The following is a 27,308-nucleotide window of genomic DNA, read 5'->3' as shown; positions in this document are numbered from 1 at the left end:
TCTGAGAATCGGCCAACATCTATTTTTCATTTTCATACCCCTTAGTGTTAAGGGTTGTCCACCGAACATTTCATAACATAATTTTTTTATATTTAGGATTTTTTAAATTTCTTTGTTATTATATCGCATTAAGAAATACATTCAACCCTAAATTTTCACTCTTTAATCAACCAACCCCTAGTTTTTGATAGCCATTTTAGTAATTTAATAATTTTTCATTACCGGTCGATAACTGATCAATCGTCATTTATTTAATATTATTTATATGGCAAAACAATGTTTGCTGGGTCAGCGTGTATTGTTTAAATTGCCGTATAACGGCAGCCATTTCTAATGACAGGGCTGTTATTTGTATTTTTATAAATATAAAGTCTATTTATAATATTTAAATTTATTTATTTGCATAGCATATATTTACCTATATACTTAGCATTTTATCTCGTCCATAGTATGGATTTCCATCAAAGTATCAAAATATTGCTCCATGGGTATTACGCGCAGTATGAGATCTTCAGGATTACTGTTCTTTAAAATGAAATAATCTTTACCAGCAACATTCATGAGGCTACATTTTTTGCACCAATGATATTGTGTAAGATTTCGCCGAACACCAGAATGCATGGCCACTTTACACGTTTTAATATGCATTATAACCTACAAAATTCGTTCTTTAGTACATGGCTTTTTCACTATTCCAAACTGAGATGAATATTAATCCTTTTATTGCACGTGAAATTTATCCTCTGATATATTTAACAAATATATCACTACAGCTTTTAGTTTAGCTCCAAAAAGGTTCTGGCGGAGATTACTCAGCCGTATTCTACCGCCTAACGTTGACGCGCCGCAATACAAAACGGCCGAGTTTCCGGAAACGGCTAGCTGTAACGTAATACGGCGATTTATACAATCCGACTGCGACATGGATACTCTAGAGCAACGTCACTTTTACGGGAAAACCTAGCGTATCCGCTAGGTAATAATAAATTGTAATTTTAACCGCCTTAAAATGGTGGTTCTTAGTTTGTATGTGTGTGCTCATGGCTCATATGCGCTAAAAAAGGAGTGTTAAGTTTTTTTTTACCCTTTGCCGTCTTGAGTATTATTCTTTATTTGAATTAGTGTGAGCAAAGCACTGCCTCAATTAACGCCTTTTACAACATCCACAGGAAAGTAATCGGACTGGTCATGTCCTGCACTGAGGTAGATAAGATAGATATAGATCAGCTTATATGAAACTGGTTTCTTTCAAATCAACAACAAACCTACATTTAACATTGACCGTGTACGAAATCACGGAATTGTTAAGATGATAAAAAATCGGCTAAGATTGGAGTTTATGGCATTAACTCTTTGATACCTACCTCCATTAAGTAAGAGTTTAATAATTCTATATAAAGTAAGTATATTCACAAGAATCTACTTACTTACAACCAGGACGTACTTACAGATAACATTTATATTTTTGTCGTTCATACATAAGACAAAGAATTATTTCTTCTACTCAAAATGGCAATACATTGGCGAATAGGAAAAGGTTCATATTATCTACCCAATTTTTTTTGCCGATCCCTCGTACTCGGGGTTTCATTCAATGTTACTTACCTGTTACCGAGCGACGCTTGCAGTAACGGTTTGCACTATGACGAGAATAGTTTAAATTTTCGGTGCAATTTATTTGATTATTTCAGTAAAAGTCCAAAATGTCGCATATTTGGGTTCTTGTGGAGTGGGTGGATGAAAGTGATATGTTCTCATCGTATGGGGTTGTTCAAGTGGATCCCTTGATGTATAGTGAGAGTGAGCTGAACCCTGGAAGAGTGTTACTGATTGGATTAAGACACGAGGGCACTGCAAGACATGGCCGGATTATTACCTTATCGGGTAAGATTTTTGCTTCTTATTTTTTTTTAGAAGATAGCCGCTTAGAGTCAGAGCTAGCAACCTAGTCTAATTACCTTGATGTTCTTAGTATCCACTACCCAGGCAATAAAGCAATGCAGCTGAGGATGCCAATGTACGTATGAAATAGATTCAGATAGTGATTGGATTTATTTCGGTTTAATCGTAATAGGTGGTACGTAGGTACCTTCATAATCAGAAGCGTACTGTGGGTACTTTTTATTATTTGGTTCTATACCATTGATATCGGTTTCAATTTCAACTGAATAATATTTTTCACCCGCGCCTTCGCTTGCGTGCATTTAGCCTTAACGTGGACTTTCTTTCTGTCTATCAAAACTGTTTTGTCTACCCCGCAAGGGATATAGACGTGATAATATGTACGTCCTTATGTTGAAATCGGTACTTACATATACATACCTATAAACTACAAAGAGACTATACTATATTTTACAAGCCACCTCAAGTATCCCAGACTTCCGGTGAATCATACCTACTTACTCATTGCTTTCTTTACCTGCTCACCCTTGCAATAATTCCGTAAAATTGTAACAAAAAGTCGCATCACCCAATACTAAGTATTCACTCTTTATTTTCTACGCATAAAGTTTAAAATAACTAAGGTGCCGTGAGGTTCCCGGCACCAATAGAAAAAAGACAACTAAGGGATAGGCATAAGCAGATTGATTATCTAGTTGGGATTCCTCTTTTAGGCGATGGACTTGCAACCTGTCATTTTTGTAGGTATCTCAATTCTATCATTAGGCGAAGCACCTGAACGTGGCCTTTCAGTCTTTTGATGACTGTTGGCTCTGTCTACACCGCAAGGAATATAGACGTGATTATTTAGACCTAGATTTTGCTTTCCGATTTCGAAATTATCTTCGAAATCCATTAGGTACCTATTTCTTTTGAAATGAAACTAAAACTGCTTTGAATGAGAATTTTGCATATCCTGCTAGCAGGTATGTCATACATAAATATGTCACGTCTTCATCGCTTGGAAACGTGGAAGTCAGAGCTACCTATCAGTAACCAAATGATAAAAAAATCCAAATTGAAATGGAAAGCTTAAAATTCATATTATTAAGAGAGTGGCAGGTTGCTAGCCCGTCGCATATGAGAAGAGTCAAAAACCTTTTTGTTGATTGACTTTTACAAGCACGGGAAGATGAGCAATTGACACATAAGTACCTAAATTTTTGTTTGCTACCAGACTTTCACTGGATACATATTTCTTTTTCGTCCTATAGGCACGACATACCTATACTTATGGGAAAAGATTAAGTTGTTCTATTCTAGTGCTGGGAACAGCATGGTAAATATTCATATTTTAGATACTAACCGATATTATATTATTATGATATTATTTCAGAAAATAAACACCACGTGAAAGCTCACAAAAAGTTATTGGAAAGAAAAGATAGCCAGGTAAAGAATGTACTCCAGATGTGCATGCAGACGATTAAGGGAATGCAATCAGATCAGGTTAGTACTAAATTGATAACATATTACTGTTGATATAGTTAAGTGATTTAAAAGTGTCAGTTTCCGTAAGAATTTTAAATAACATCGTTAATTGCAAAGTAAAGCAAAGGTAATATTAGTAGGTATTAGTAGAATATGGCTTACTAGAGGCCGCCCGCGACTTCGTCCGCATGGAAACCCTATCAATCCCGCGGGAACTCTGGGATAAAAAGTAGCCTATGTGTTATTCTGGGTCTTCAGCTACCTACATACCAAATTTCATGGTAATCGGTTCAGTAGTTTTTGCGTGAAAGAGTAACAAACATCCATACATCCATACAAACTTTCGCCTTTATAAAATAAGTAGTAGGATTGAGAAAATCCAGCGATATTTCTCAGTAAGCGTATGAGTCGCCAATACACTGTAAATAGGAAAATCACTATTCTTGCAAATTGAGAGCGTCGGTGGGTGAACCGGTAACTTGCCCGGTTAAAATGCGTAATGCGCAGAAGGGCACAGGTTCAAATCTCACCTAGGCCATACTAGGATACCAATGTCTCTTTTCAAAGTATAATAACTAACCGATTCTGTTACGGTGAGGGAAAACATCGTGAGGATACCTGCACCTTCAGGCAACTGGATGTGTAATCATGGTTCCAATACGGGTTAGGTTTACCTGCAAAGGTTGCGGAAGTCAGACGGGAGTCGCTTTGTGTAACAACCTGACTCACCCAATCCAGGATCCATGGTCAAAGGCATACTTTGGGCGCCTCTCCAGAGAGATGCAACCGGGACTTAAGCCAGGAACAATATTCGTACGAATATCGCGTAGAGGTCTGATAAATCTTCATTTAGAATAAACTACTTACAAAAAATAATTTGTCTGTAAGTAGGTAGGTACTTACATTATATAAAAATATAGATATAGAAGACACTGCCCGGTAGGTACTTAGAACCTAACTATTGGCATATCAACGCACAGCCCAAATCGCTGGTTCCAGTGATTTTAAATTTGGCGTGTAAGTTTCTTATGCGGACTAAGAAATTTTCCGGAATTTTCACGGGAAGGGAAGATAACGGGATTTATCAGTTGACGCGCGCGATCTTTAGTTAATAATAATATGCATCTCACTTTTGAATAATTTATTCTTACCTATGGCATGAAGTTTTGTTAAATGTATATGAGTACATATATGCCTATAATATTTACTAAATATTAAAAAAAATATTTAGAAATTTCTTGTGGGGTAGACAGGAATTACAATCTTGAAAATACAGAAAAATTATGTTAAGCAGTATGGTTTAATGATGGAATTGAGAAGATGGAAACAAGAAGAATCCCAAGATTATTTCTGAATGTGCCTATTCCCTTAGTTGTCTTTTACAACTTAGGGAATAGGCACATTTCTTAAGAAGCTAATAATAAGTAAACAAAAAATTAGTTCCTAGGTGGAGGTCTGAGCTCAATGAGCATGAGCAGTACCCACAGTATGGTGAACGCCCGCGGTGGTCCTTCAAAACCACCGAGGGTTCTGATGGCAGCCGACTCCGATGACACCTCTAGCAGCGATGAAGATAGTATGGTAAGCAATTTTTTTTATCGTACTAATATTATAAATGCGAAAGTTTGTGAGTATGGATGATTGTTACTCTTTCACGCAAATACTTCTGAACCGATAACGATGAAATTAGAAATAAGGTAGGTAGCTGAAGACCCAGAGTAACAAATAGGCTACTTTTTATCCCGGAGGTTCCGCGAGATGGATTCCACTCGGACGAAGTCGCTGGCGGCCTCTAGTATAAATGTAGGTATACGGGACAGATTGAGCTAACTCCAATGACCCAGACCGCCACGGCCGCCCCATCGACCTGCCTACAGTCGTAGGCACCGCTGATACCATTGAAGAGGGCCAAAAGCCCTGATCAATCTACTCCCACTTTAGGGAGTATGGGAAGACCCGACGACGACTTACTCCAATGTAAGTAGGTAAGTAAATAAATAAATAAATAAGTACATAAGTTCGAGACATGGGTTATGGGATACTCAACTAACTATACTTATTTTATAACAAAACATTATTAGTAAATAAATGAATGAAATGACTCATTAAGTTCATAAAATTAGCTAATTTAGTTCATAAAATCCACCTGTACATTGTCGATATTCCCACCCTTTGCGATTCGCCGAATCTTTTATCAGGCGAACCGCTGTGATTTGGAATTCCCTCTTCTCATCTCGCTTCCCCGATACATATAACTTGGGGATTTTCAAGGCCTGATTGGCCTGGGTCTTGGATTCTTTATATCTATATAATTATTTATTATAAAATGTAGTACCTATCTCGAACTTACTTCGAAGCTAACTCAATCTGTGTAATTTGAAATTGTTGTAAGTTTCAAACTATTACAGGATCGGTCATCGTTTCTATAGTAAATACTTAGTGTTTGTTATTCAGTTCTCGAATTTAGCGCCATCTACAAAAGAATACAGGCTTCTCGTAAATCCCATGGAACTTAAATTTTTACCGCAATGTAAAGTACCTTGTGTCCTTTTCCAGATTCTTAGTTATACATATATACGCAAAATTTCATTCAAATATCCCAAGACACATATACCTACCTACCATTATCATTAAAAAATAAGGACAATATAGTTGAAAAATAAGGGTTCGAATTTCGGCCAGAGTATGATGACAAACGAACTTCTGATGGATCTGAGTCTTGGATTGCAACTTTACCTATTGAATGTAACAAAAGTATCGTTGGGTAGTAAGTAAGTAAGTAGTATCCCATAACACAAGTCTCCAAATTACATTTGTGCTAACCAAATCTGTGTAATTTGTCTCGTATATACACATATTTTTCAGATGATTTTTCAAAAATAACCAAATAAACTCTTTATTTGGTTATTTTTGACATAAATGAATATTAAAGTATGTTTCTTTGTTTTAGCCGACTCGCAGTATGAAATCCTTTTACAATACGCATACACTTAAGCCGTCTCTCGTTCGTCGTAAAGATGCAAGGAGACGTTACAGCAGCATTTTCATCTCGCATGAGGAAAAAGAAAGACCAATGATGGCCAGTACCCCATTACCAAGTTTTAGGTCAGAGACGCCGAAAGTTACCTTCGATCAATCTACTCAGACTGAAAACTCAGATGCAATTCTTTTTGAGAAAAAACTTCGACAATTATACTGCTATTTTCAATCACTAACTGCTTCCTTACAACTCTATAAAGCACCCGGGTGTAGTATGATTGATCGTATAATTCTGCCACCGAAATATGATACCACGGATGTTAACGTAATAGCCGAAACTGTTGATAATATGACGCTTGATGAGATTATAGCCGAGCTCGAGCCGCCGGTTCAGATTGATATGGATGAAATGATCAGTGATCTAACTGTCACTGAAGATGAACAGGATATGAATTTAACAAATGAAGAAGACAATCCTGTACCAAATGAAGTGCGTGTGCGCAGAATGTCAGCACAGACTACGAATAGTGTTGACCAAGGAAATATTGGTTCTGATATGGTGGGTAACCAAAATATTATTTTGATAATATGTATAGATTTTATATTAAGTGCTTTAGCTTTACCATTGTATTTTGGCATGGTACGACGCTTAATGTTTATTCGTCACGATGCTCAGTTCTTTTGTTGTATTTGCGCTCGCACCTACTACTCTTGGGATACAATTAAAAATCAGTGTATCGCTCTTCGAGACCATTGAGTTATTTGCATTGGTTACAACGATATCCTGGCTATTCGCCAAAAATTGTTTCGCTGATTGTCACTTGCCAACCTAAACGCCGATGTTTTACTATGACAACTAATGATAGCAAATTATTGTTTAACGACATTTTAGGGTAGAATTATTATTAAACTGATTAATAACACATAAAACGTTTGGGACAGTTTTCATTTGTCAAATATAACATGTCACATATCTTTGGTTTAAAAAAATATATTTAATAATTCACCAAGCGAAGCAGGGGGTGTAGTAAAAAAATCTTTTTGTGACGGTAGTTAGGTTACTTTTGACCATAAAAAGCAGAGCGGAGCTTTAACTTCTACGAGTTTTATTGCGGTAGCCCCTCTCGAAAAATAATTAAAGGCTTTACAAATCTAACTACTTAGATGAGGGTTCTTGTGACACGGAGTGAAGCAAGCGGAGTTTGCCTGAGCTTCAAATTGTGGCAATATAAGCTAGGATAGGTTAGATTTGATGTCAAAAAGTAGATGTCACAAAGGTTTGTTTATTTTAAGAGATTTTGGTCTGTTATATATATATGTAACTGTGATGTTAGCTATCAAAGACGTTGGCAAATTATTATTCGGCTAAATAAAAATGTATGTAGGCACTTTTGTGTCTATATTGTTTCAGTAATGTCTGTATGTAGGTATATTTACAAAAAATCGTGTCTTGTAGCATGATAAACAACATAATGATTTACGATTAATATTGCTGTGAAACACCAATTTATTACTTTATAGTGTAATTTGTTAAGATATATTTTTATAGATAATAACGTTAAAAGTAAAGACATCTAGAATCTAATGGAAATTTTCCAGGTACCGATTGGAAATGGAATCGCTGTTGTTCCAGCTAGGCTCTTGAACGAAATCGACTGGAATTCCTACACCACAGCGACTAGACAGCTACTGCAGGCAATTTTTCCACGAAGGTAACAAACTCAAGTAATCCCAAACTGTTGGGTTCCCAAACCCAAATTATATTCGTCTAAACTTTATTGCACCTAAAACACCGACAAGAGTTAGCTCTTAAATATTAGAAGAAGACCACTTTAGATAATATGTATACAATAAGTAGGTGGACTTAACGTTGATATTAAGCATGCCTTGCAATGATGACTTTTATTTTTTTTATAATTTATTACAGAACTTTAGCAACTCATTCGCTTACTGGCAGACCGTCTCCAGCTTTCATGAACAAACCACCAAAGAAGTGCCTGAATCCCCAAATAGTTGAAGACATCGTGACCACAGTATCGCAGCGATGTGGAGTCGAGAAAAGACTTGTTAGGTACGTACTTACATCTAACAAATACAAAACAAAAATATTATTTTAAATGTTGTGATGTGAAAGAAGATGTAAGTAGTAAAAGGAATAGAAAAGGGTATCTATGTTAAGATGGTTTGGTCATGTGAGAGGATGAATGAAAGCAGGTTGACTAAACAATTATACAAAGAGAGCGTGGAGGGCAAGGTCGGTGTGGGAAGGCCTAGACGAACGTATCTTGATCAAATTAAGGATGTCCTGGCCTGGTTGTGTTATGGACTAGAAAGGAATTCGAAAAGAATTTCTGAAATTGCCTCAGTAGTTTTCGAGTTTATTCGTTACAACCGTACAAAAAATACAAATGTCTTCTCTTTGTTATAGTAGTTCATTCATTAGTAGAGCTAACTGAAGTTTTTAATTTCAGGAACAGCATAACCATAAAGTGCACGGACGAGGCGAAATTGTACCGCAACAGGCAGCAGTTCAGGCTAACGCGTTCCGCCCTGAACAAACTCGACGATTCCGCGCCGCCGTCCACCTCCTCCTCCGACGGTTCTGTGGCTACGAGTTAAATAATTCAATGACATTATTATTAAATAGGCGAAGTTGTACCACATCAAGCAGCAGTTCAAGCTGACGCGCTCCGCCCTCGACGATATCGCACCGCCGTCCGACTCTTTCTCCAAATCTTTTGCTGCTGCGATTTGAATAAGAATTAGTTAAGATAGAAAATGGTAATAAGTCCGCCTATTATTGTAAACTGTGTTTTGCACAAGTATTATACTTAAATAAATAAATCAACACAAAACTAACTTTTTTGTATCACAGTTCCCTCAGCAAGTTCGCTACATTCCTCGCGAACTTTTTAGTTTCTAATTTGACCTTTTTAACTAGTACATACAGCTCAGAAAATATCTAAACTATCGCTATCCCGTTCCACATCATAAAAAAGACGTCGCGCGTGGCGTGCCACAGGGGGCTGGATCTGGCATAGGACACCAATCAAGGCGAGGTGGCTATCTTCTGTGCCCACCGTCCACTATAATGATCTACTTATTACGCATGAGAAACAGTGTTTGCAATGTGAGCTATTAATACATTGATTTACTTGATGTTACGTTGTGCCGCCACGGTATCCCTTGCCTCCCTCTTACCCGAGGACCCTTTGAATGACTCATAACACACATTGCAGGTAATGTGTGTTATGCGTTTTATCTAAAACGTTACACTGGTGCCTGATAATAATAAGGCTAGACACGAGGTCTGTTAAGTCTTAGCTCTAAATTGCTGGTCTTTTTTTCCTTTTTTTGCGTTCAAAAGTTATGTAGGTAATGTATGTAAGCTTCGCCATGTCTGTCTTCTGCGCCTTTATTCAGAAATTACATTTTATGACAAGGTACCTAAATACAGTCTCAAACAGCTGTTAAGATCTATCTAATTACTTATATTTGATGCCAATAATAAATTTCATTTATTTTGTCACTTAGTGACTTAAGTTACTTAGTTACTATTGGCCATGTGATTTCTGGCACTTTAGAATAGGTCCACTCCATATCTTTCCTATGGATGTCGTAAGATGCGAACAAGGGAAAGTATCATTAACTTGAGATTCTTCTTGTAGGTGATGGGCTAGCAGCTAGCAACCTATAACTATTTGAATATCATTGAGCCATACAGCCTTTAAGGTGATTTTCGTTGGTAAATGACTAGTCTTATTTTCTTTGTTTCTTAGCATTGATGTTTACGTATACAGCCTTACCAAATGTTTTTTCATAATTCCATCGATTGAATTTAGTCAGTTAATTGTTTAAACAAGTAATAGTTTGATTTTATATTAATCGTTAGGGTACTTATATAAATATTTAAATTAATTAATAATTAACATATTTTTTTATACGGATTCGTTCACTCGTTCAGTATTCGGTTTGTCGTCGTGGGTTTGTCTTCGGTATGCAAACGCATTTTACTTTTACCTCTACCTTCCGTCGGTATAAATCCTTGGACTCACCGAACTTAGTTTTTTTTTTAAACTTGGAGCATAACCATAATTCAATTATATTAATGTGTGCTATAATATGTCGATTTTGGGTAAGTGTCTTATTCGGCTTCTTTTTATTGCTTACATATGTACGTTCCTATTTATCCGTATATTTTTAGGGTTTAATAGATCGCCCGTTTTGGTAATTATTTTCAACTTTATTATAAATATAAATTAGTTATTTTACATAAAATTAATGTAATTTTATTTAATTTCTCATTAATTACCGTTAATTCATGAGAAATAAAATTAAATAACACGATGAATTGCATAAATTTGATTTCTAACGGGGGTAGACAAATATTCATAGATGTCGTCAATTTTTACTCTAAATTTCGGGTTTTGTTGATTTTTGATACCTATTGTTTTCACATGTTTATTTAAAGTCCTTTTCGGATTACCATCCCGGAAATTCATAAAAAAAGTGTATGTAAGTACATATGTTACTGGACATGCCACTGTCCACTCCGTATTGAACATAGACTTATAATGTGGATCCAACAGATTTGTTAAGTATTTCAAGATCTACCTAGATGCTGATTTACATACGCAGTGCTACCGTGTGTTATTTTTGTGTTAAAATTCGTGACTTGAGAATATGGGCAGGGTCGTTTATTTCCGGCGGTTTAAAATTTTATATTTTTGATGACCTTCACTAAATTTTGAAAGTCACGAAATTCGTTCTATAAGTTCTATTAAATTAACCTTTTTCCTTTTTCATTACAGCTTCGAAATTGTATACTGCTATAAAAACTTTTTTTTTTAATTTAGGTATGTTTGTGAATATTAACATTTTATTTAAAATTTTTAGTAAAAATTTATTAGTATAGTAATTAATATTTAATTTGGATATTAGTGTCGTTAAGCCGTTCATTCTGGACAAATGCCCTTCATTGCGTTAACCATCTCCAATATAAGATGGAGGTTAACTTTTATTATTTACTACTTTTATTAGTATTTTTTTTTTTAGTTTTTACCCACATTGTATAAGATGGGTTTGGTTTTGTCTCCAACTTTTTTTTAATTGTACCCTCTTTCCCAGACCATCGACAAATATATATATATGTATATATACCTATGTAAGGATAAGTACTATAAGGACTACTATAGTGAAACAATGTTTGGCGTTTTCCAGGGAATAAAGTTCTGGATTTGGATCATACCTACATAGTTCCGGATTTAGAGCAGACATCGTCCCGGATTTGGATCAGACATAGTTCCGGATTTGGATCAGAAATAGTTCAGACGAAGAACCAAATTCGGATTGGATCTCGATTTGGACCCAATATATTTTGAGACTGACTAAGTTTTTTGGCTGCCGCGACAGAATTCCGCCAGACAAGTCTCGTGACGGATCCCTACCGACACCAGCTATTATCAATATTTTTATTGTAACACGTTCAAGGCAGCGACCACTGCCGGAGTCTCTTAGATTTTCTAGTTTATTTTATTAAGTATATTTATTCAAATTTGGTAATTTGCTTGAAATATAATCAACTATCTATTGTTTAACTTTCCTGATCTTGGATGTTGATCTCGTAACACAAGTCTCAAACTCACTTCGAGGCTACATAATCTGTGTAATTTGTGCCATATATATTTATGTATATAGGTACATGTAAAATGCACACGAGCCTATAGAGACCTGGTCAGGCGTTCATGGGCCGAAGAAAACATGAAGAGGCCCTTTGGTACCTTTTGTTCTAAATTGAGATGGCTGCAGCTATGGAGATCTGTCCCTTGATGAACCATTGGGATACACCAATGGACAGCCCTCCACAGCTGCCAAACTATTGCCAGGGAAGGATTTACTTGGTCTGGGTCATGCGGATGGGATGATAGTGGATTGGATTACTGGGCTATGGAGAGAGATACGGACAACTGCCTCGAAAATATCTCTCGTAATTTTGATTAGGCTGTTGGTAAATCGCTGCTCATTAGGATTATACAACAGCCTGTGGGCCCTAAATAAGCCACCATGCGGCGGCGGCCAGGGCGCAACACGTTAAAAGCAGCTATAGGATGCCGAGAAGTGCGGCCCCGGTTGTACGAGCACGAGGTATGACCCCGTGCTGGTTTCCCTGCTATTACGCCATTACGTGCAATACACTTCCATCCTGAAGCATAGGATCTGCTCTTGCGACTCCACTCTGCCGACCGGCCAAGGCAAGCCAGAGGCGGGGATAGTGTCACTGTGTGTATGTGTGTGTATAGTTCATGTCTATGTTTCCCAGGAGGTAGGGTCCGTGGTGTCGCCACTCACTAACGGCTTCGCCAAAAGCCGCGAAGACTGACTGCACTGGGAAGGAAACCTTCCACAGAGGGCGATGGGGTATTTATATTATTATTATTACGAGCAAGAAAATAAAACATTTTTTTTCTTGCTCGGCTTTATCCCGAAGCAAGATTTTAGTACGTATCCTCCGAATTTGAATTTTTGTTAATTAATATTCATCCCTGCTATACCAATTAAGTAGCTCGTTTCAGCTAATGTAATTCCTGCCTCGGTTAGTATCTGTAGAAATTTCGAAAAATATGACAGCCGTAGTCTAGAATTATCTGAACCACATAAGGTTACCGGACTCCCGAAATGGCTTACAGCACTTCACATAAAAGTATAAATAAAATTTATAATTTTTATAAAAACCTCAATTTTTTTATAAAAATTATAAATTTTAACACAAAACTTATGAGCGTCTGAACAGGTAGGGAAAAGGAAGCTTGGATCGACGTTATAAATGGTTCTACTCTTAATAATTTACAAAAATGTCCAAGATGTCGAACAGATGCTCATTCGTTAGGTATTTTTCGTCAACCTCGTTATCCTGTTTGATTTAAATGTGCTTCGAGGGGTTTATTTATTTAAAAAACTGTCTTCAATCGGCAGTACAAACAAATAGGTACCTACCGTTTATATTCAATTCAATTCTTCATTACATATCATATAGTACATCAAGTACAACATGAACCCTATTGGACATATTTCTGACCCATTGAACGTAAATAATACTAGATATTGGTTGAACTTGTAGCATTGCACGCCCGACGCTGTATTTATTGCGTGGAAAGCTATCGCTGTTTAGCTTTTTATTATGACTTGGCAACATGGCAGCGTTTTCGCGCATTAAAACTACGTCGCGCGTGCCATGCTACGGGTTTTGACTCTGGATCTTAATTGACTATTCTGGAAAATAACTCATTATCACTTCGTTAAAGGTTTAGTCATACTTCCTTTTGTATTTCAGAATAAATCTATTTCTCTGGTTACCCTAAATTGTTCCCGGAATAAAAAAAATCGTTAATTCTTGGTATGGACCTCTGGAAGGTATCAGTTCGTTTCCGAACCATTGAAACAATCGAGTAAACTTGATTCAAGTGTTGAGTTGCAATCCAGTACCTCTATGAATTTAGTCTATTTTGTTAGACTGACAGATGAACAAAGGGCTGACAGGGGGGCTACCGCTTATAATACAATCTATCAATTTACCGACATTTCGTATCAAAAACGTGGTCTTGGCCGTACTTCACTTATTGCTGACTTGATTAATACAGATGATAGTCCCACAATTCGTCGGCGTTACTACAGGATGCCCCCTAAAAATGTCTCATTTTGATAGAAAGTGTCGACGAAATGCTTTGAGAGGAAGTAATTGAACCTTCTGAAAATCCTTATTCAAACCCTGATAGACTAATTATCTACTAAAAAAGGCGGATTACGTTTTTGTTTAGAAAGTTACAAATTAAATTTAGTAACAAAAACCACTAAAAAGTACTTACACAATGCCGAGGAATTGTGTGCAATTTACAATTCCTAGGAATTGTAAAGAATGTTTGAGTACATGGTCCACTGGCAGTGTGTGAAACAATTTGATATTGGTCTGTTTTTATTAGGATTATTGTATTCTTAGTCTACCAATAAATATTGTAAAAGAAAAAAAATCTTGTTTTAGATAAGATTTTTTTCCTATAAACAGTACAGCAATTTTATGCATCAGGTAATATAATACCATTAAACATATACAAAGCCTATTCGAAATAGTCTCTATTGGCTCAATACACTCCTTTAAACGTCGAGGCCAGCGTTATCTATAGAAGCACGCCACGCACTCTTTATATCGGCAAATTCTGCACTGCCAATGGTATGGATTGTTTTAGACTTAAAATTATTATGGCGTTTAAAAAAAGCCTTGCTCTCTAAAATCGTAATCCAGATTTATGTCGGCCAGGCTTTAGCTCGGATGAATTCTAAATAAGACTATTCTAAATAGAGCTATAACTCGACGCCGAGTCTTGCTGATAAATACCATTTTTGGTTAGTGAACATAGTGTCATTAAGGGTCTTAACTATCTTCTCAAGAATGGTAAGGAAAAAAAATTGTATCACTTTGAGCTTTGTTAAATCAAAGAAACAAAAAACAACTTGTTAACTCTAAAATATGAAACCCAAAACAAAACGTACATTAGATATTTATAAACAGTTAGTTCTATTAACATCAAACTTTTAACAAAAAAAGAAAACAAATCGTTCATATTTTTTTCTTTCACAATAAGTAAGTATTTGTTGTGGGCCTTATTGACCTAACAGATAGATATACGATAGAATATAATTATAAAAAAAATATGTAAATTTTTGGCCTTCTTTCCTTCTTTCTAATTATTTTCTTATTTACTAGGAACTTTTATGATGTAGATTTAAATGAATGTAGATTATTAAATGTTAATCATGAGATTTGGTTTGAATGAGATGACAACAAAGCGACGTTGCCAGCTAGTTAAAATTGCATCTGAAACTGACTTTTGAATATTGGGTCTTTTTTTCCTGCAGGGCCTCATATTATTTTAACCCCAACTTCAAAACCAAACGTCCAATTTTAATCATTCAAAGACCAAATATTATCTACATAAACTGTTCTTATTGATGAAATTATTTATTTTGATAAGGATTAATAGCATGAGTAAAGAAAAACGCGTTTAAATGTAGACCAAAAAAAATTCAAGATTTTTAAATAAAAATGTGGTTGTTGTGCCTCACTCGACATAGATAGGTATAATGTGTCGCGGACTTTTTTGTAGATATTTATAAGATCTAAAATTAATTAAAACATTTTATGGTTCTATCTTTTGTAGTTTAGGCAGCGTACGCAAAATAAGTAACTTTTTGGTTGATTTTTTTCAGTTTGTGTCCGAAAAATCCAAATATATTACGGAACCCTATTTTTTCCAAAATAAAATATAGTCTATGTTACTCGTGGATAATGTAGCTTTCGAATGGTGAAAGAATTTTTAAAATCGGTCCAGTAGTTTTTGAGCCTATTCATTACAACCAAACAAACAAAGTTTTCCTCTTTAGTGTAGATAACAAAACACTTACCCAACTCTTATCGGAACCGACTTGAGAGTAACCATGCGTTTCTTACGAAGTTTAGTAACTGAAATTGAAATCTAAATTTTTCGGCGAGCGCAATTTAGTCAATTTATATTTTGGACGCCTTGATACATTTTAATTAGTTTTATTCAGATTGATCCGAATATTACCAATAATTATGATGCCGTAAAAAATACTTTGTTTATTATTGGCAGAATTGAGTAAAAAAATAAAACTAGCCCGATCATGGCTATTGGTAGGTACGATCGCGTTCATATCTGCAGTCATAGTTTTAAAATTCTTACGGGTTTTAACCCGCTATTTATAGCGTGCACTGTGGTTCCACTAGATACACACACACATGCATATTTAAAAAGAATAAATATTCCTTTAAATGAATACGGTCTTTAATACCAATGATTACTTAATAAAACAGTTTATTATTCTATGACATAACAAAACAGAAAGAGACGGTAATCAACGATGGCCGAACTTGGCCCGATAATTGTCGATCGAGATATCCTCGTCTCTCATTATTTGCATAAGATTTGCCTATAGAGGGAAGCCTGCGACTGCCAGACTTATGTCATTTTAATAAGGTTTAAAGTTTGGCTGCACACGACCCTAACATAGGTAGTGGTTCCTTTGAAAGTTATTGGGTAGCAATTTTATTACTTCGTGTGAGCAAGTGAGATCTAAGATATATTAGATAATCTCGCTTGCTCAGTTCACACTCGCTTGTTCTAGTTAGGGGGAAGTCCCCCAGTGGCGGACACCTAAGGTTATTTCAAAATAAAACATAAAATATTTAAGGAATGTTTATAAAATTATGACTTATATTAGATAACTAAGTTAGAAATCAAATTAATTTAACAAAAATGCAACCTCTGCTAAAAAATAATTAATACTATCAAACAAACTTTGGTAACAAAAAACATAATTTTAAAAAGTGGCACCTAGTACCGGACGAATATTTGTGCACGCAACTGACACCAGTTTCATCACGGTTATAAATTCTTGAGGGTGTGAATGTTGTGCTGTTTCATCAGCTTTTCAAGGTTGTCGTAGAAGAGATCCACTCGTGGTTTGTTAAATCCTACGGGGCGCATCATGCTTGTCGATTCCGGTGTTCTCAACGAAATGTCAGAATGCCTTTTCATGAAGTCGTAATTTTTTATTGCGACTTTTATTTTTTATTTATCAGCACTGCCTTTTTCTTTATTAAATCAATGAGGAATCTTCATGACTTCAGCTAAGTCGTATGCTAATTTAAGAAACTTCTTTTTCATGAGCGGCATGCATCTATTCGATAAATCTTTAATGTGGCCCACCAAGACTTCTTCATACTCTGCTGAGAAGGTGTTAGTGAATCTACCTAACTTTGGTTTCATTGTTACTTCTTCTCGATTTAGGGCTTTTATTTAATGTATAGTGCTTTTAGGAATATTGTATCGCATTGCAGCTTGGCTTACACTCAGTTCTTTTGACATAACCTTATCAATAGCAGTTGGTAAGCTCTGTGGATCCCAGGATCCTTTCTTTTTCTTCTCTTCCATTTTAACTATCTACTTTCTTCTATACTCTTAAACAAAATTAAATAATTAGAATAAAATACGTAATTTCTTACAAAAAATATCAATATGTTTACTGTCCGGCACTAAGAGACGACTTAGTGTCCGGTGCTAAGGGACACACATTTTCGTTCATTAGCTGGTACCTACTTAAATTGTTTAAAAGATGTAATAATATTCTACCATTTTACGGATAACAATCGAGTACTGATTTTATCTTTGAATACCACTCAAATGTAACTCTGTCCATAAATATACTAGAATTACTTACATTGATATTTAGGTGACGCCGTGATTTCGAGCCTAAAACAGCAAATTGTTACTCCTGCCGCGGCCGTGTGCGTCACTGGAGAGGCACGGCGCGTGATCTTGTATCTGTATGCCCCAGCACCCCTTTCACTCGTATTTTGAAACGAACTGATTTGTACTCGCTTGAATAGTACGAGTGTCCGGCGCTAGGTGCCGTCCGGCGTTACGGGACTTCCCCCTACTAGCGTTACTTGGATTCCGTTGTTTTTCAAGGATTTTCTTTGTCTATTTTAGTGTTACTGACAATTTCTAATGTTTCAAGGTGCTATTTCAACTAAGTAACTGACTGATTAACTAACTAACTGATATCTAAGAATTACAATACCCGTGTCTTCAAACACGGAAATCAGCAAGAAATATTAAAGAAGAGGGAGCAAAATAAAACATTCAATAATTAAAATTAGTAAATTTGATTGAAATAGTTTACCTATAGTTTTATTTACATATTGATGATTATATAAAGCTATACATATATAGTATATTACACTAATTGTATTATTCTCTTATCTCCTGTTATTAAGGTCATGAAGAAAAGATATTGAAGCTGTCCTTAAAATACTATGCAAGTAATTAGTACTTTTAATATAAATTGGCAGAACCTTTCACGCACTATATTGACTCGATGCACAAGGCAGTTGTCTTGCACAAATGATAAATAAATTATACGGATTAATACACCGCACAGTTGGTAACATGGTTTCTTGCAGCACTTGCACATAATGAGCAGCTGTAGCGCGTCCTGCTATCCACACCTGTTCCCCAGGTCCAGCAGCACTCATCTAGCCCCACATATTTAGATGTCTCCAGACTCCATATTTGGCACAATATTTTTTTTTCTTCTTCGCCATAAATGAACCCTACCGTGTTGTGATGACATAAACGAACTTTTCGTCCGTAAATATCGCTTTTTACCAGTCAAAATCCAAATACTGCCGAGCAAATTCTAAACGTCTTTGCTTATTTATTTCGGATAAATACGGCTTTCTTGCTGGCTGTCTGTGGTGTAGCCCCTTACGATGGAAACTCGACGAACAGTAACCACTGATGTGTCGAACTGTTCCGCAAATATTCTAGTCGGTATGAAGCCATTATTTTCGTAGTGTTCCACCATGGATCTCCGCTGTGTGGCGTGTCGCTGTGTTGATTAGCGGACGACGGCCGCTGCGCGGTCGTCTTTTTACACTACCCTCTTCTTGATGGCGCGTTACCCAACGCTTCACCGCTTGTTGTCTATTGTGTTATTTGTGTGAATGTGTGAGTGATAGCAGCGGTGCAAGCTATAAAGTTTTGCGAACTATGACTGCAATTATGAACGCAACCCTTCACTTACTCTACTAAATAGGGGCAAGATTTATGATGCTGATGCACTAACGGTGAAGGAACACATCGTTAGGAAACCTGCATATTCAGACAACTGAATGTGTAACCATGATCGATCCAATATGGGGCAGATTTATCTGCAAATGTTGCGGAGGTCAGATGGGAGTCGTTTCGTGTCAAAACTTGATTCACCCAATCCAGGATCCATGGTCAAAGGTTGTCTACATGCTTTTCTCCAGAGTAGTGAGGATACAACCATGAGGAAGAAGGGGCAAGATTTGTGAAAGTGAACGCAATGTCAATTATCACATTAGAAATTGAATAATTAAAATTAATCAATATGAATTAATTTAATAATATTTTATTAAATATGCATTAATAAATAGGTATAAAAAAATTTCAATCAATGTGTTATATTTTTTACCATTGTATTTTTTGAAAATAATTCTATAGGTACTATTCTTTTACGTTTAATACCTAATTTATTGCAATTCTAAAACGTGTAAATTTTGATCAATGTTAACCCTTAAGATGCTGTCAATGCAAAAACCGAAGAACTCAAATGTCCCTTTCGTACCGACTGACAAGCGACACAACCTTCAATATTCCTTAATCTTTCCTTACCGTTACAATTTGTATCTAGCTATCTCTTTCTTAGAATAGAATAGAATAGAATAGATTTATTTTCAAAATTGGATACAAGGTATCACTTATTGACGTCACATAACTTAAATCTAATTATAACTACTACCGCTTCCAAAGCGCATGTGTAGAAGAAGCGGCGGAACAAACTACACTGCAGCATTTTCATAGGACGTCAATTTACAAATATAGATCTCTTAAATCTAAATCGTGGACGAATGCACATTGTCTACATTAAAAAACATGTATGAATGTAGAACTGATTATGTCAATACGAATATTTCGTCAAATAAAATAAATATAAAATACATACTGTACAAATTATGTCAAGATCATGTCAAAATACACAAGCATTTAAGAGGCCATTATGTCCAGCTCGGGCCACACATGTTTATCATTAATATAATCATCCGTGCTGTAATAGGCTTTCCTACAAAGCTCAACTTTAATATACTGTTTGAATTTTCTATCATTCATTTCAAGAACACTTTTGGTAATTTATTATAAAATCTTATACAATTAATCAGAAATGATTTCCCTACCTTAGCCAGCCGATGTGCTGGGATCGACAACTTGTACCTAATTGTTCCGCAGTGATCTACTATAGTACATTCACCTACTTTTTTGAAAGAGTCTAAGTTTTTCCTAACATGCATGATGTTATCGAATATGTATTGGGAGGGCAAAGTTAAAATACTTAGGTTTTTGAAAAAATCTCTAAGGGAATCTCTTTGTTTAAGACCGTAGATATATCGAATTGCCCTTTTTTGTAAAATGAAAATAGTTTGTATGTCTGCTGCTGATCCCCAAAGCAGTAGACCATATGACATTAAACTATGAAAATAACTAAAATATACTAGCTTAGCAGTTGCCACATCCGTCAAATGCCTAAATACGACGAATAGCGTATGCTGCAGAACTAAGCCTTTTAGAAAGTTTTAAAATGTGAGCATGCCATCTCAAATTTGAATCTAATGTTAGATATTCCTAAGAAAGTAGTACTATCAACAAAATCTAATCTCTTACTACTTATACTAATATCCACATTTGCCTGCCGCACATTGGGAAGTGTAAACTTAATGCATTGGGTCTTATTTGCATTTAACAGTAAGTTGTTGATTGTAAACCAGTTAGAGATGGCTGCTAAAGTGCTATTCACATCATCACAGACTTCGCTACGGCGGTTCATTTTAAAAATTAGTTTCTATAGCCGCGCCTCTTGTTTGCGACTGGTCGTTTTTAGTTTAGTTAACTTTCTTAATCAAGCATCACTCAAAATAAAAAATAGGGGGAAGGCGAGAGGGTTATTTTCACGTTGGCGGAGCCGCAGGCGGAGGCTACTAAAGAACTTAACCCATACATAAACGTAGAGAATGAAATAGTACCTACCTACTAAACAGAAGCAATACCTATTCGTGAAAATGAACGCAATGTCAATTATCACTTATAAAACGGAATAATTAAAATTAATCAATATTAATTAAGTTAATAATCTTTCATAAAATATGTATTAATTTATATAAAACCTTTTTAAAAAAAATCATCTGCTATTGTCAATATATTTTGGCATTCTTCCCACAAAGACACAATTCGGCTTCGCATCATTAATGAAATATTTTTAAAGTCACTCATGTTGGTTTTGTTGTTGTCACTAGAAGGAACGATTACAACTGACTGAAAGTCAAGCTTTTACGCGCCAAGAAGTGTGCCAATTAATGTTCTTTTGCGTTCACAGATGTTGTCCAGATGTTATTATACATAAACGTAGAGAATGAAATAGTACCTACCTACTAAACAGAAGCAATACCTATTCGTGAAAATGAACGCAATGTCAATTATCACTTATAAAACGGAATAATTAAAATTAATCAATATTAATTAAGTTAATAATCTTTCATAAAATATGTACCTATTAATTTATATAAAACCTTTTTAAAAAAATTCATCTGCTATTGCCGATATATTTTGGCATTCTTCCCACAAAGACACAATTCGGCTTCGCATCATTAATGAAATATTTTTAAACTCACTCATGTTGGTTTTGTTGTTGTCATTAGAAGGAACGATTACAACTGACTGAAAGTCAAGCTTTTACGCGCCAAGAAATGTGCCAATTAATGTTCTTTTGCGTTCACAGATGTTGTCCAGATGTTATTATACATAAACGTAGAGAATGAAATAGTACCTACCTACTAAACAGAAGAAATACCTATTCGTGAAAATGAACGCAATGTCAATTATCACTTTTAAAAAGGAATAATTAAAATTAATCAATATTAATTAAATTAATAATCTTTCATAAAATATGAATTAATTTATATAAAACAATTTCAAAAAATTTGTTATTTTTAATGTAATTCTAATAAGTAAGACTTGTGTATCGGATAGTTGTTCTGCACGAAAACATTTTCCGGCACTTCTTCCTCCGGATACACGAGTCTCACAGTCGGCAACATGGTCTCTTGCAACACCTTCAGGTAATTTATTGCAGTAGCCCTCTCGGGAAAATATACTAACTCCCCTGGTCCAGCTGCACTCATCCAAGCCCACATATTTACGCAAACTCTGCCAGACTCAGAGTTACGGATGACATTCCTGGGCTCGAATCTTGTATTGTCCGTATCTACGCCATAAAAAATTTCGGCCGTGTTGACTGGATTTAAATGTCTTTTCGTCCGAAAAATGGCATGCGCCCAATCGAAGTCACGATATTCTCGAGCGAAATTTAACCGTGCTGCCTTATGGGCATCCGATAATAAAAATTTTTTTGCCGGTATGCAGTGGTGTATGCCTTTCCGGTGCAACGTATTGCGATTGCGAACCGTTTGCCGAGAACATAAATAACTTTTCAGCAAAAACTCTCGTTGGTGTGAAAGGATTTTCCGTATAAACGGTTCGCATTTCCGCAACACCTTCTTCGTTTATACCTAAGCTTCGGCATAGGGCGACGGGTCTTGGTCTGAATGGAGCCCTCGGAGGCGTAGCGCCGAACCCACAATCGAACCGTTGGTTTCTATAAACAAAATAAACAGAAATTAACATCATCTGTTGTTACTTAGAGGCAAGCATTTTATCGCTGCGCCAAAACAGGTCGCCATTGATAATTGACTATTACAATCTGCGCGGGAAGATAAGCGGCTGGCTCACGCTACTTTTCTTCGCTATTACCTAAACCAAGACTGAAGCTTGCACTAAATTAATTTTATTTCCTTAGTCACTTTTTACGACATCTCCAATTAATAAACGCGAGATAGACGGCTTTTAAATGATGGGAATCACACGGCCAAATAAATAATTAGGTGTATATACCTAATATAATAAATATATTAAAACTTACCCAAAATATTTCATTCATCTGCTATTGCCGATATATTTTGGCATTCTTCCCACAAAGACACAATTCGGCTTCGCATCATTACCTAATGAAATATTTTTAAAGTCACTCATGTTGGTTTTGTTGTTGTCACTAGAAGGAACGATTATCTACCTACAACTGACTGAAAGCCGTGCTTTTTCGCGTCAAGAAATGTGCCAAATGTTCTTTTGCGTTCACAGATGTTGTCGAGATGTAATTATATACAAATTTGAAATCAGTAATTGGTTGTCAATGTTAGAGGCGTGTCTTCTATGTATTTTTCCGGGCAAACGACTTTTTCGTGAAACTATAAATGCTTCGCTGTGGCCGATAGTAGGTATGTGTATTTACACGACAAAATTGGTTAAAATTTTTTTGTTGTTGTTGTCAACGCAATAACCGAAGTTAAGTTATCAAGTTTTGCACGGTCGCTTTCGTACCGACTGACAAGCGACACAACCATTCTTGATCTTCCCTTACAGTTAAATTTATATATAGTTATCCTTTTCTATAACCACGCCTCTTGTTTGCGATTGGTCATACGTGAACATAGATGTAAATCCTCACTCCACAAAATTTTACTTAAGACCTTCGATCAACTATAAACAAACTTTTTTAGCGGGATTGTGAGTCTAGTTGTTTATAGTACGTCAATGCTTAAGACTTAGCTTTGACAGTAAAAATGCTCCGCCCACTTTTCTCTCTCCCCTCCGTAAGCTAAACGTACGAGATTTTAGAAAGTTTCGAAATGTGAGCATTCTATTTCGAATTTGAATCTAATGTAATAATGTTATTTCTAAGAATCATTTTTACCACTTATAAGTACTAATATGTATCAACATTTGTAGTGTAAACTTAATGCATTGGGTCTTAGGTATTTGAATTTAACAGTAAGTTGTTGTTGACTGTAAACCAGCCAGAAATTGCGGCTTACCTAAGTACGTGACGTATGATCTTCAAACAATACGATGCCAGTCTGTTTCTCAATCCTGCAAGGTCGTTAATGTTACACCAGAAAGAGAAATGGTTCCAAAATGGAACCTTGCGGTACCTACGCCTGTTTTTACGTTACCTCCTTTCGATTTTGTGTTTTTTAGTAAATCTACAGCCTGTAGTCTATCACTAAGATATGATTTAATTAGTTGACGGCAATAGTGAGCGAGAATTCAGATCGCAAAACGCTCCTATGACATCCTGTGAGTCTTCCCATGTATGAAAATATGAGTGACAAGAGCCACATCTGCATCCGTTGTTCTTACATTTCCTCTCAGTAAAGCCGTATGGCTGACTATGAAATAATTTATTACACTTAAAGTCCTAAAGCTGCATTTGATTAGGTAAGCATGATTCTCGAACACCTTGCTCAGAATTGGTAAAATTGAGTTGAGACTGGTCTATAATTACCAGGCTCCGATTTTTCACCTTTCTTGAATAGTGGAATTAATTTACTATACCTAATTTAATTACTTCATAAAATTTGGAAAAATCCCTTGGTCAACACAATTATTGAATACCTATAGGTATAGCTGAGTCCCCAGCTATAATATTTACAATATGATATATCACGACTGCCTACATACCCCAATAATTCTCAGCCTTTTTCAGGTTAAGTTTAAAGGTATAAATAATGTCTCTAGGGTCAATATGTGAGAATTTAAATTTGAAATAGCAAGCGCTGCCATTATTTTTAAGCAGTGTTTCAGCTTCATTAGGGCTTTAGTCGATATTAGAATTTAATTCCAATGGTATATTTATAAAAGAAATATTTGTATACATTTACTATTTCTGTTGTTGAGGTAATTTCCTATTATCAAATTTAATTTATTCAATATTTTCTTTAAAATTACATCTAACAGTTTCCTTGTATAACATTCCAGGTTTCCTTTGTTTTGTTGGGAGTATTACCTACCAATTTTGTTTTTGATGTAGATATTATATAAAAATTTTGCTTTTAGACATATCTACTCTTTTGAAAATTTATGAATAGTTCCTAACAAAGTCTACGAAGCCGCTTTCGAATCGATACTGTTTTTGGGCATATAAATAGTACAAGTCTTCCTACTTTTGTAGATGCCAACAGTAGCCCATTCAATGAATTTCAATTTATTATTACATTTCCGTTTATTTTATTTAAATGTTTTTGAGTATGCGTCTGAGATGGTAGTTAATAATTTATTATAATGACCATTAGGTTCGCTGCCCATGATTATTGATTTTATGAGCTGTGACTGGTCTGCACTTAGGTAATTGACTCATCACATAACTATGTTTAATGGAAAAGGTAACTAATTGGCCGCAGTGAACAGTGGGTAATTTACTCATTACTTTTTTATTATTTGGTTTTTAAAACATTATCAATACATTTTGCGGATCTGGCAGTGAAGCGAGTTGGTTCCAACAATGCATTATCTAAGTTAAGGCATTTAAATAGGTTTATAGGTTGTCACTGTGGAGCTAGCTGTTAAAATGACCGCAAACAATAGGTAACTTTCTTATTACTTTTTGTAGTTACTCTGAGAACTTCTTCCATTACATTCAGGATATTTATAATATATCTATTGGGTGGATTATAAATACAAATAACCATGTGTTCCTCAAGCTCGGCACAAGATATCTCAACACAACGCTCAAGAGAAACTCTGACTATATAATGGCGCTTCTTACAGCGATGACCGTCTCTGATTGCAGACCCTTTCTTAAAGCAACTAACCGCGTTAAAATAGTTAAGACTGGGCATCAGCTCACCCTCCAAGATCCAATGCTCAGTTAAACATATTATATTTAGATCCATTTTTCATTAAATAAATCAATAATAATTCTTTGCCAGTAAGGCCTGTTATATTTTGGTGTTAATACAATTTTCAATTCATTTATTTTTTTATAAACAGTTTCGTATCAAAAATACGAACTTGTCATGACGACATGCCATATTATGAACCATATTGTTCATCAAATGAATATATTGATTTCCTGCGCATTCGGGTTTCATTCATCCAAATTCCCACAATTGCATTCTCTTATCTTAATTGCCTTAAGTGTACAGTTAAGTAGGTACCATCAATTATCCTTCGATGGTAGTGGTGTTGCTGTAAATCCAAATGGCACCTTAGCCAATAACTCTATATAATATATAGTAAGCAGTCACCTGCCATCTAAAACAAAACACCAAAATACCTAGACCCCATTAAAGATGGTGAACAGTGTAACAGCACAGCGATGACTTCTAGGGTAGCAACTTTTAATAATTTAGTAGGAAAATATAAATTTTTCTTTTAAGTCTCTAGATCGCATAATAAAAACTTTGAAATAAAGATATTCGAGATTAAATGTCAAAAAAAATTATATTTTTAATTTTCTTTTAAATTGTAAGTTTTATTGGAAAATTACCCAATTGAAGATCACAAAATTAAATACAAAAAAGGTTTCAACATTTTTTTTACCTAAAAGCGTCTTTATAATTATATTATATACAGGTGTCGACCTCAACTCTGAGGCTAGTAAACTTAGAGCGTAGTAAATTTTAAATGTATTTGTCAAATTCTTTTCAATTTCTTCTTCTTCTCAACCTTTTTGTTCTTCTTTATCATTGATTGCAAGTTAATTGCGTCAGCGAAGTCTCTCATGCAAGCTTGCCCGACAATATCGAACCAATACTCTATTCTTGCTGATTCAACATATAAACGCTTTAATAAGTGCCTTATTGCATCGTTACATCTCAGGAACGGTGGATTTTAGGGAAATAAAAGTGGTCAAAACCTCGTTTATAAATATTTTATTATTTTTCATTATGTTTAAGGTAATTTCTGATAAGAGTACCAAAACATTGTATTTCATATACACATATCAAATTTTAATTCAAAGTTACTTGGGAACAGAGCCAATAGTTAAAATACTCGAACACAGCGAAGTCTCGCATGCAAGCTTGCTCGACAATATCGAACCAATACTCTATTCTTGGTGATTCAACATATAAACGCTTTTATAAGTGCATTATTGCACGTTACATCTCAGAAACGGTGGATTTTAGGGAAATAAAAATGGTCAAAACCTCGTTTATAAATATTTTATTATTTTTCATTATGTTTAAGGTAATTTCTGATAAGAGTACCAAAACATTGTATTTCATATACACATATCAAATTTTAATTCAAAGTTACTTGGGAACAGTGCCAATAGTTAAAATACTCGAACACAGCGAAGTCTCGCATGCAAGCTTGCTCGACAATATCGAACCAATACTCTATTCTTGGTGATTCAACATATAAACGCTTTTATTAGTGCATTATTGCACGTTACATCTCAGAAACGGT

At 35.3% G+C, this 27,308-nt stretch overlaps 1 protein-coding gene across 1 annotated transcript in view; it reads left to right on the top strand.

The window, feature by feature from the left end:
- LOC106134231 (uncharacterized) overlaps positions 1 to 9,061 on the top strand; it is a 163,465-nt gene extending 154,404 nt beyond the window's left edge. The window contains exons 2-8 of the mRNA XM_060948987.1: positions 1,692 to 1,884; positions 3,278 to 3,390; positions 4,813 to 4,953; positions 6,323 to 6,910; positions 7,951 to 8,063; positions 8,279 to 8,422; positions 8,823 to 9,061. Coding sequence (XP_060804970.1) covers positions 1,704 to 1,884; positions 3,278 to 3,390; positions 4,813 to 4,953; positions 6,323 to 6,910; positions 7,951 to 8,063; positions 8,279 to 8,422; positions 8,823 to 8,970 — 1,428 coding nt within the window. The 5' untranslated portion in view covers positions 1,692 to 1,703 and the 3' untranslated portion in view covers positions 8,971 to 9,061. The remainder of the gene's footprint in view (positions 1 to 1,691; positions 1,885 to 3,277; positions 3,391 to 4,812; positions 4,954 to 6,322; positions 6,911 to 7,950; positions 8,064 to 8,278; positions 8,423 to 8,822) is intronic.
- The last annotated feature ends 18,247 nt before the right edge of the window (positions 9,062 to 27,308 follow it).

The sequence above is a fragment of the Amyelois transitella genome, chromosome 17, assembly GCF_032362555.1.
Source record: "Amyelois transitella isolate CPQ chromosome 17, ilAmyTran1.1, whole genome shotgun sequence".
In the NCBI taxonomy this organism is placed as follows: Eukaryota; Metazoa; Arthropoda; class Insecta; order Lepidoptera; family Pyralidae; genus Amyelois; species Amyelois transitella.
This window is presented reverse-complemented; position numbering and strand designations above follow the sequence as displayed.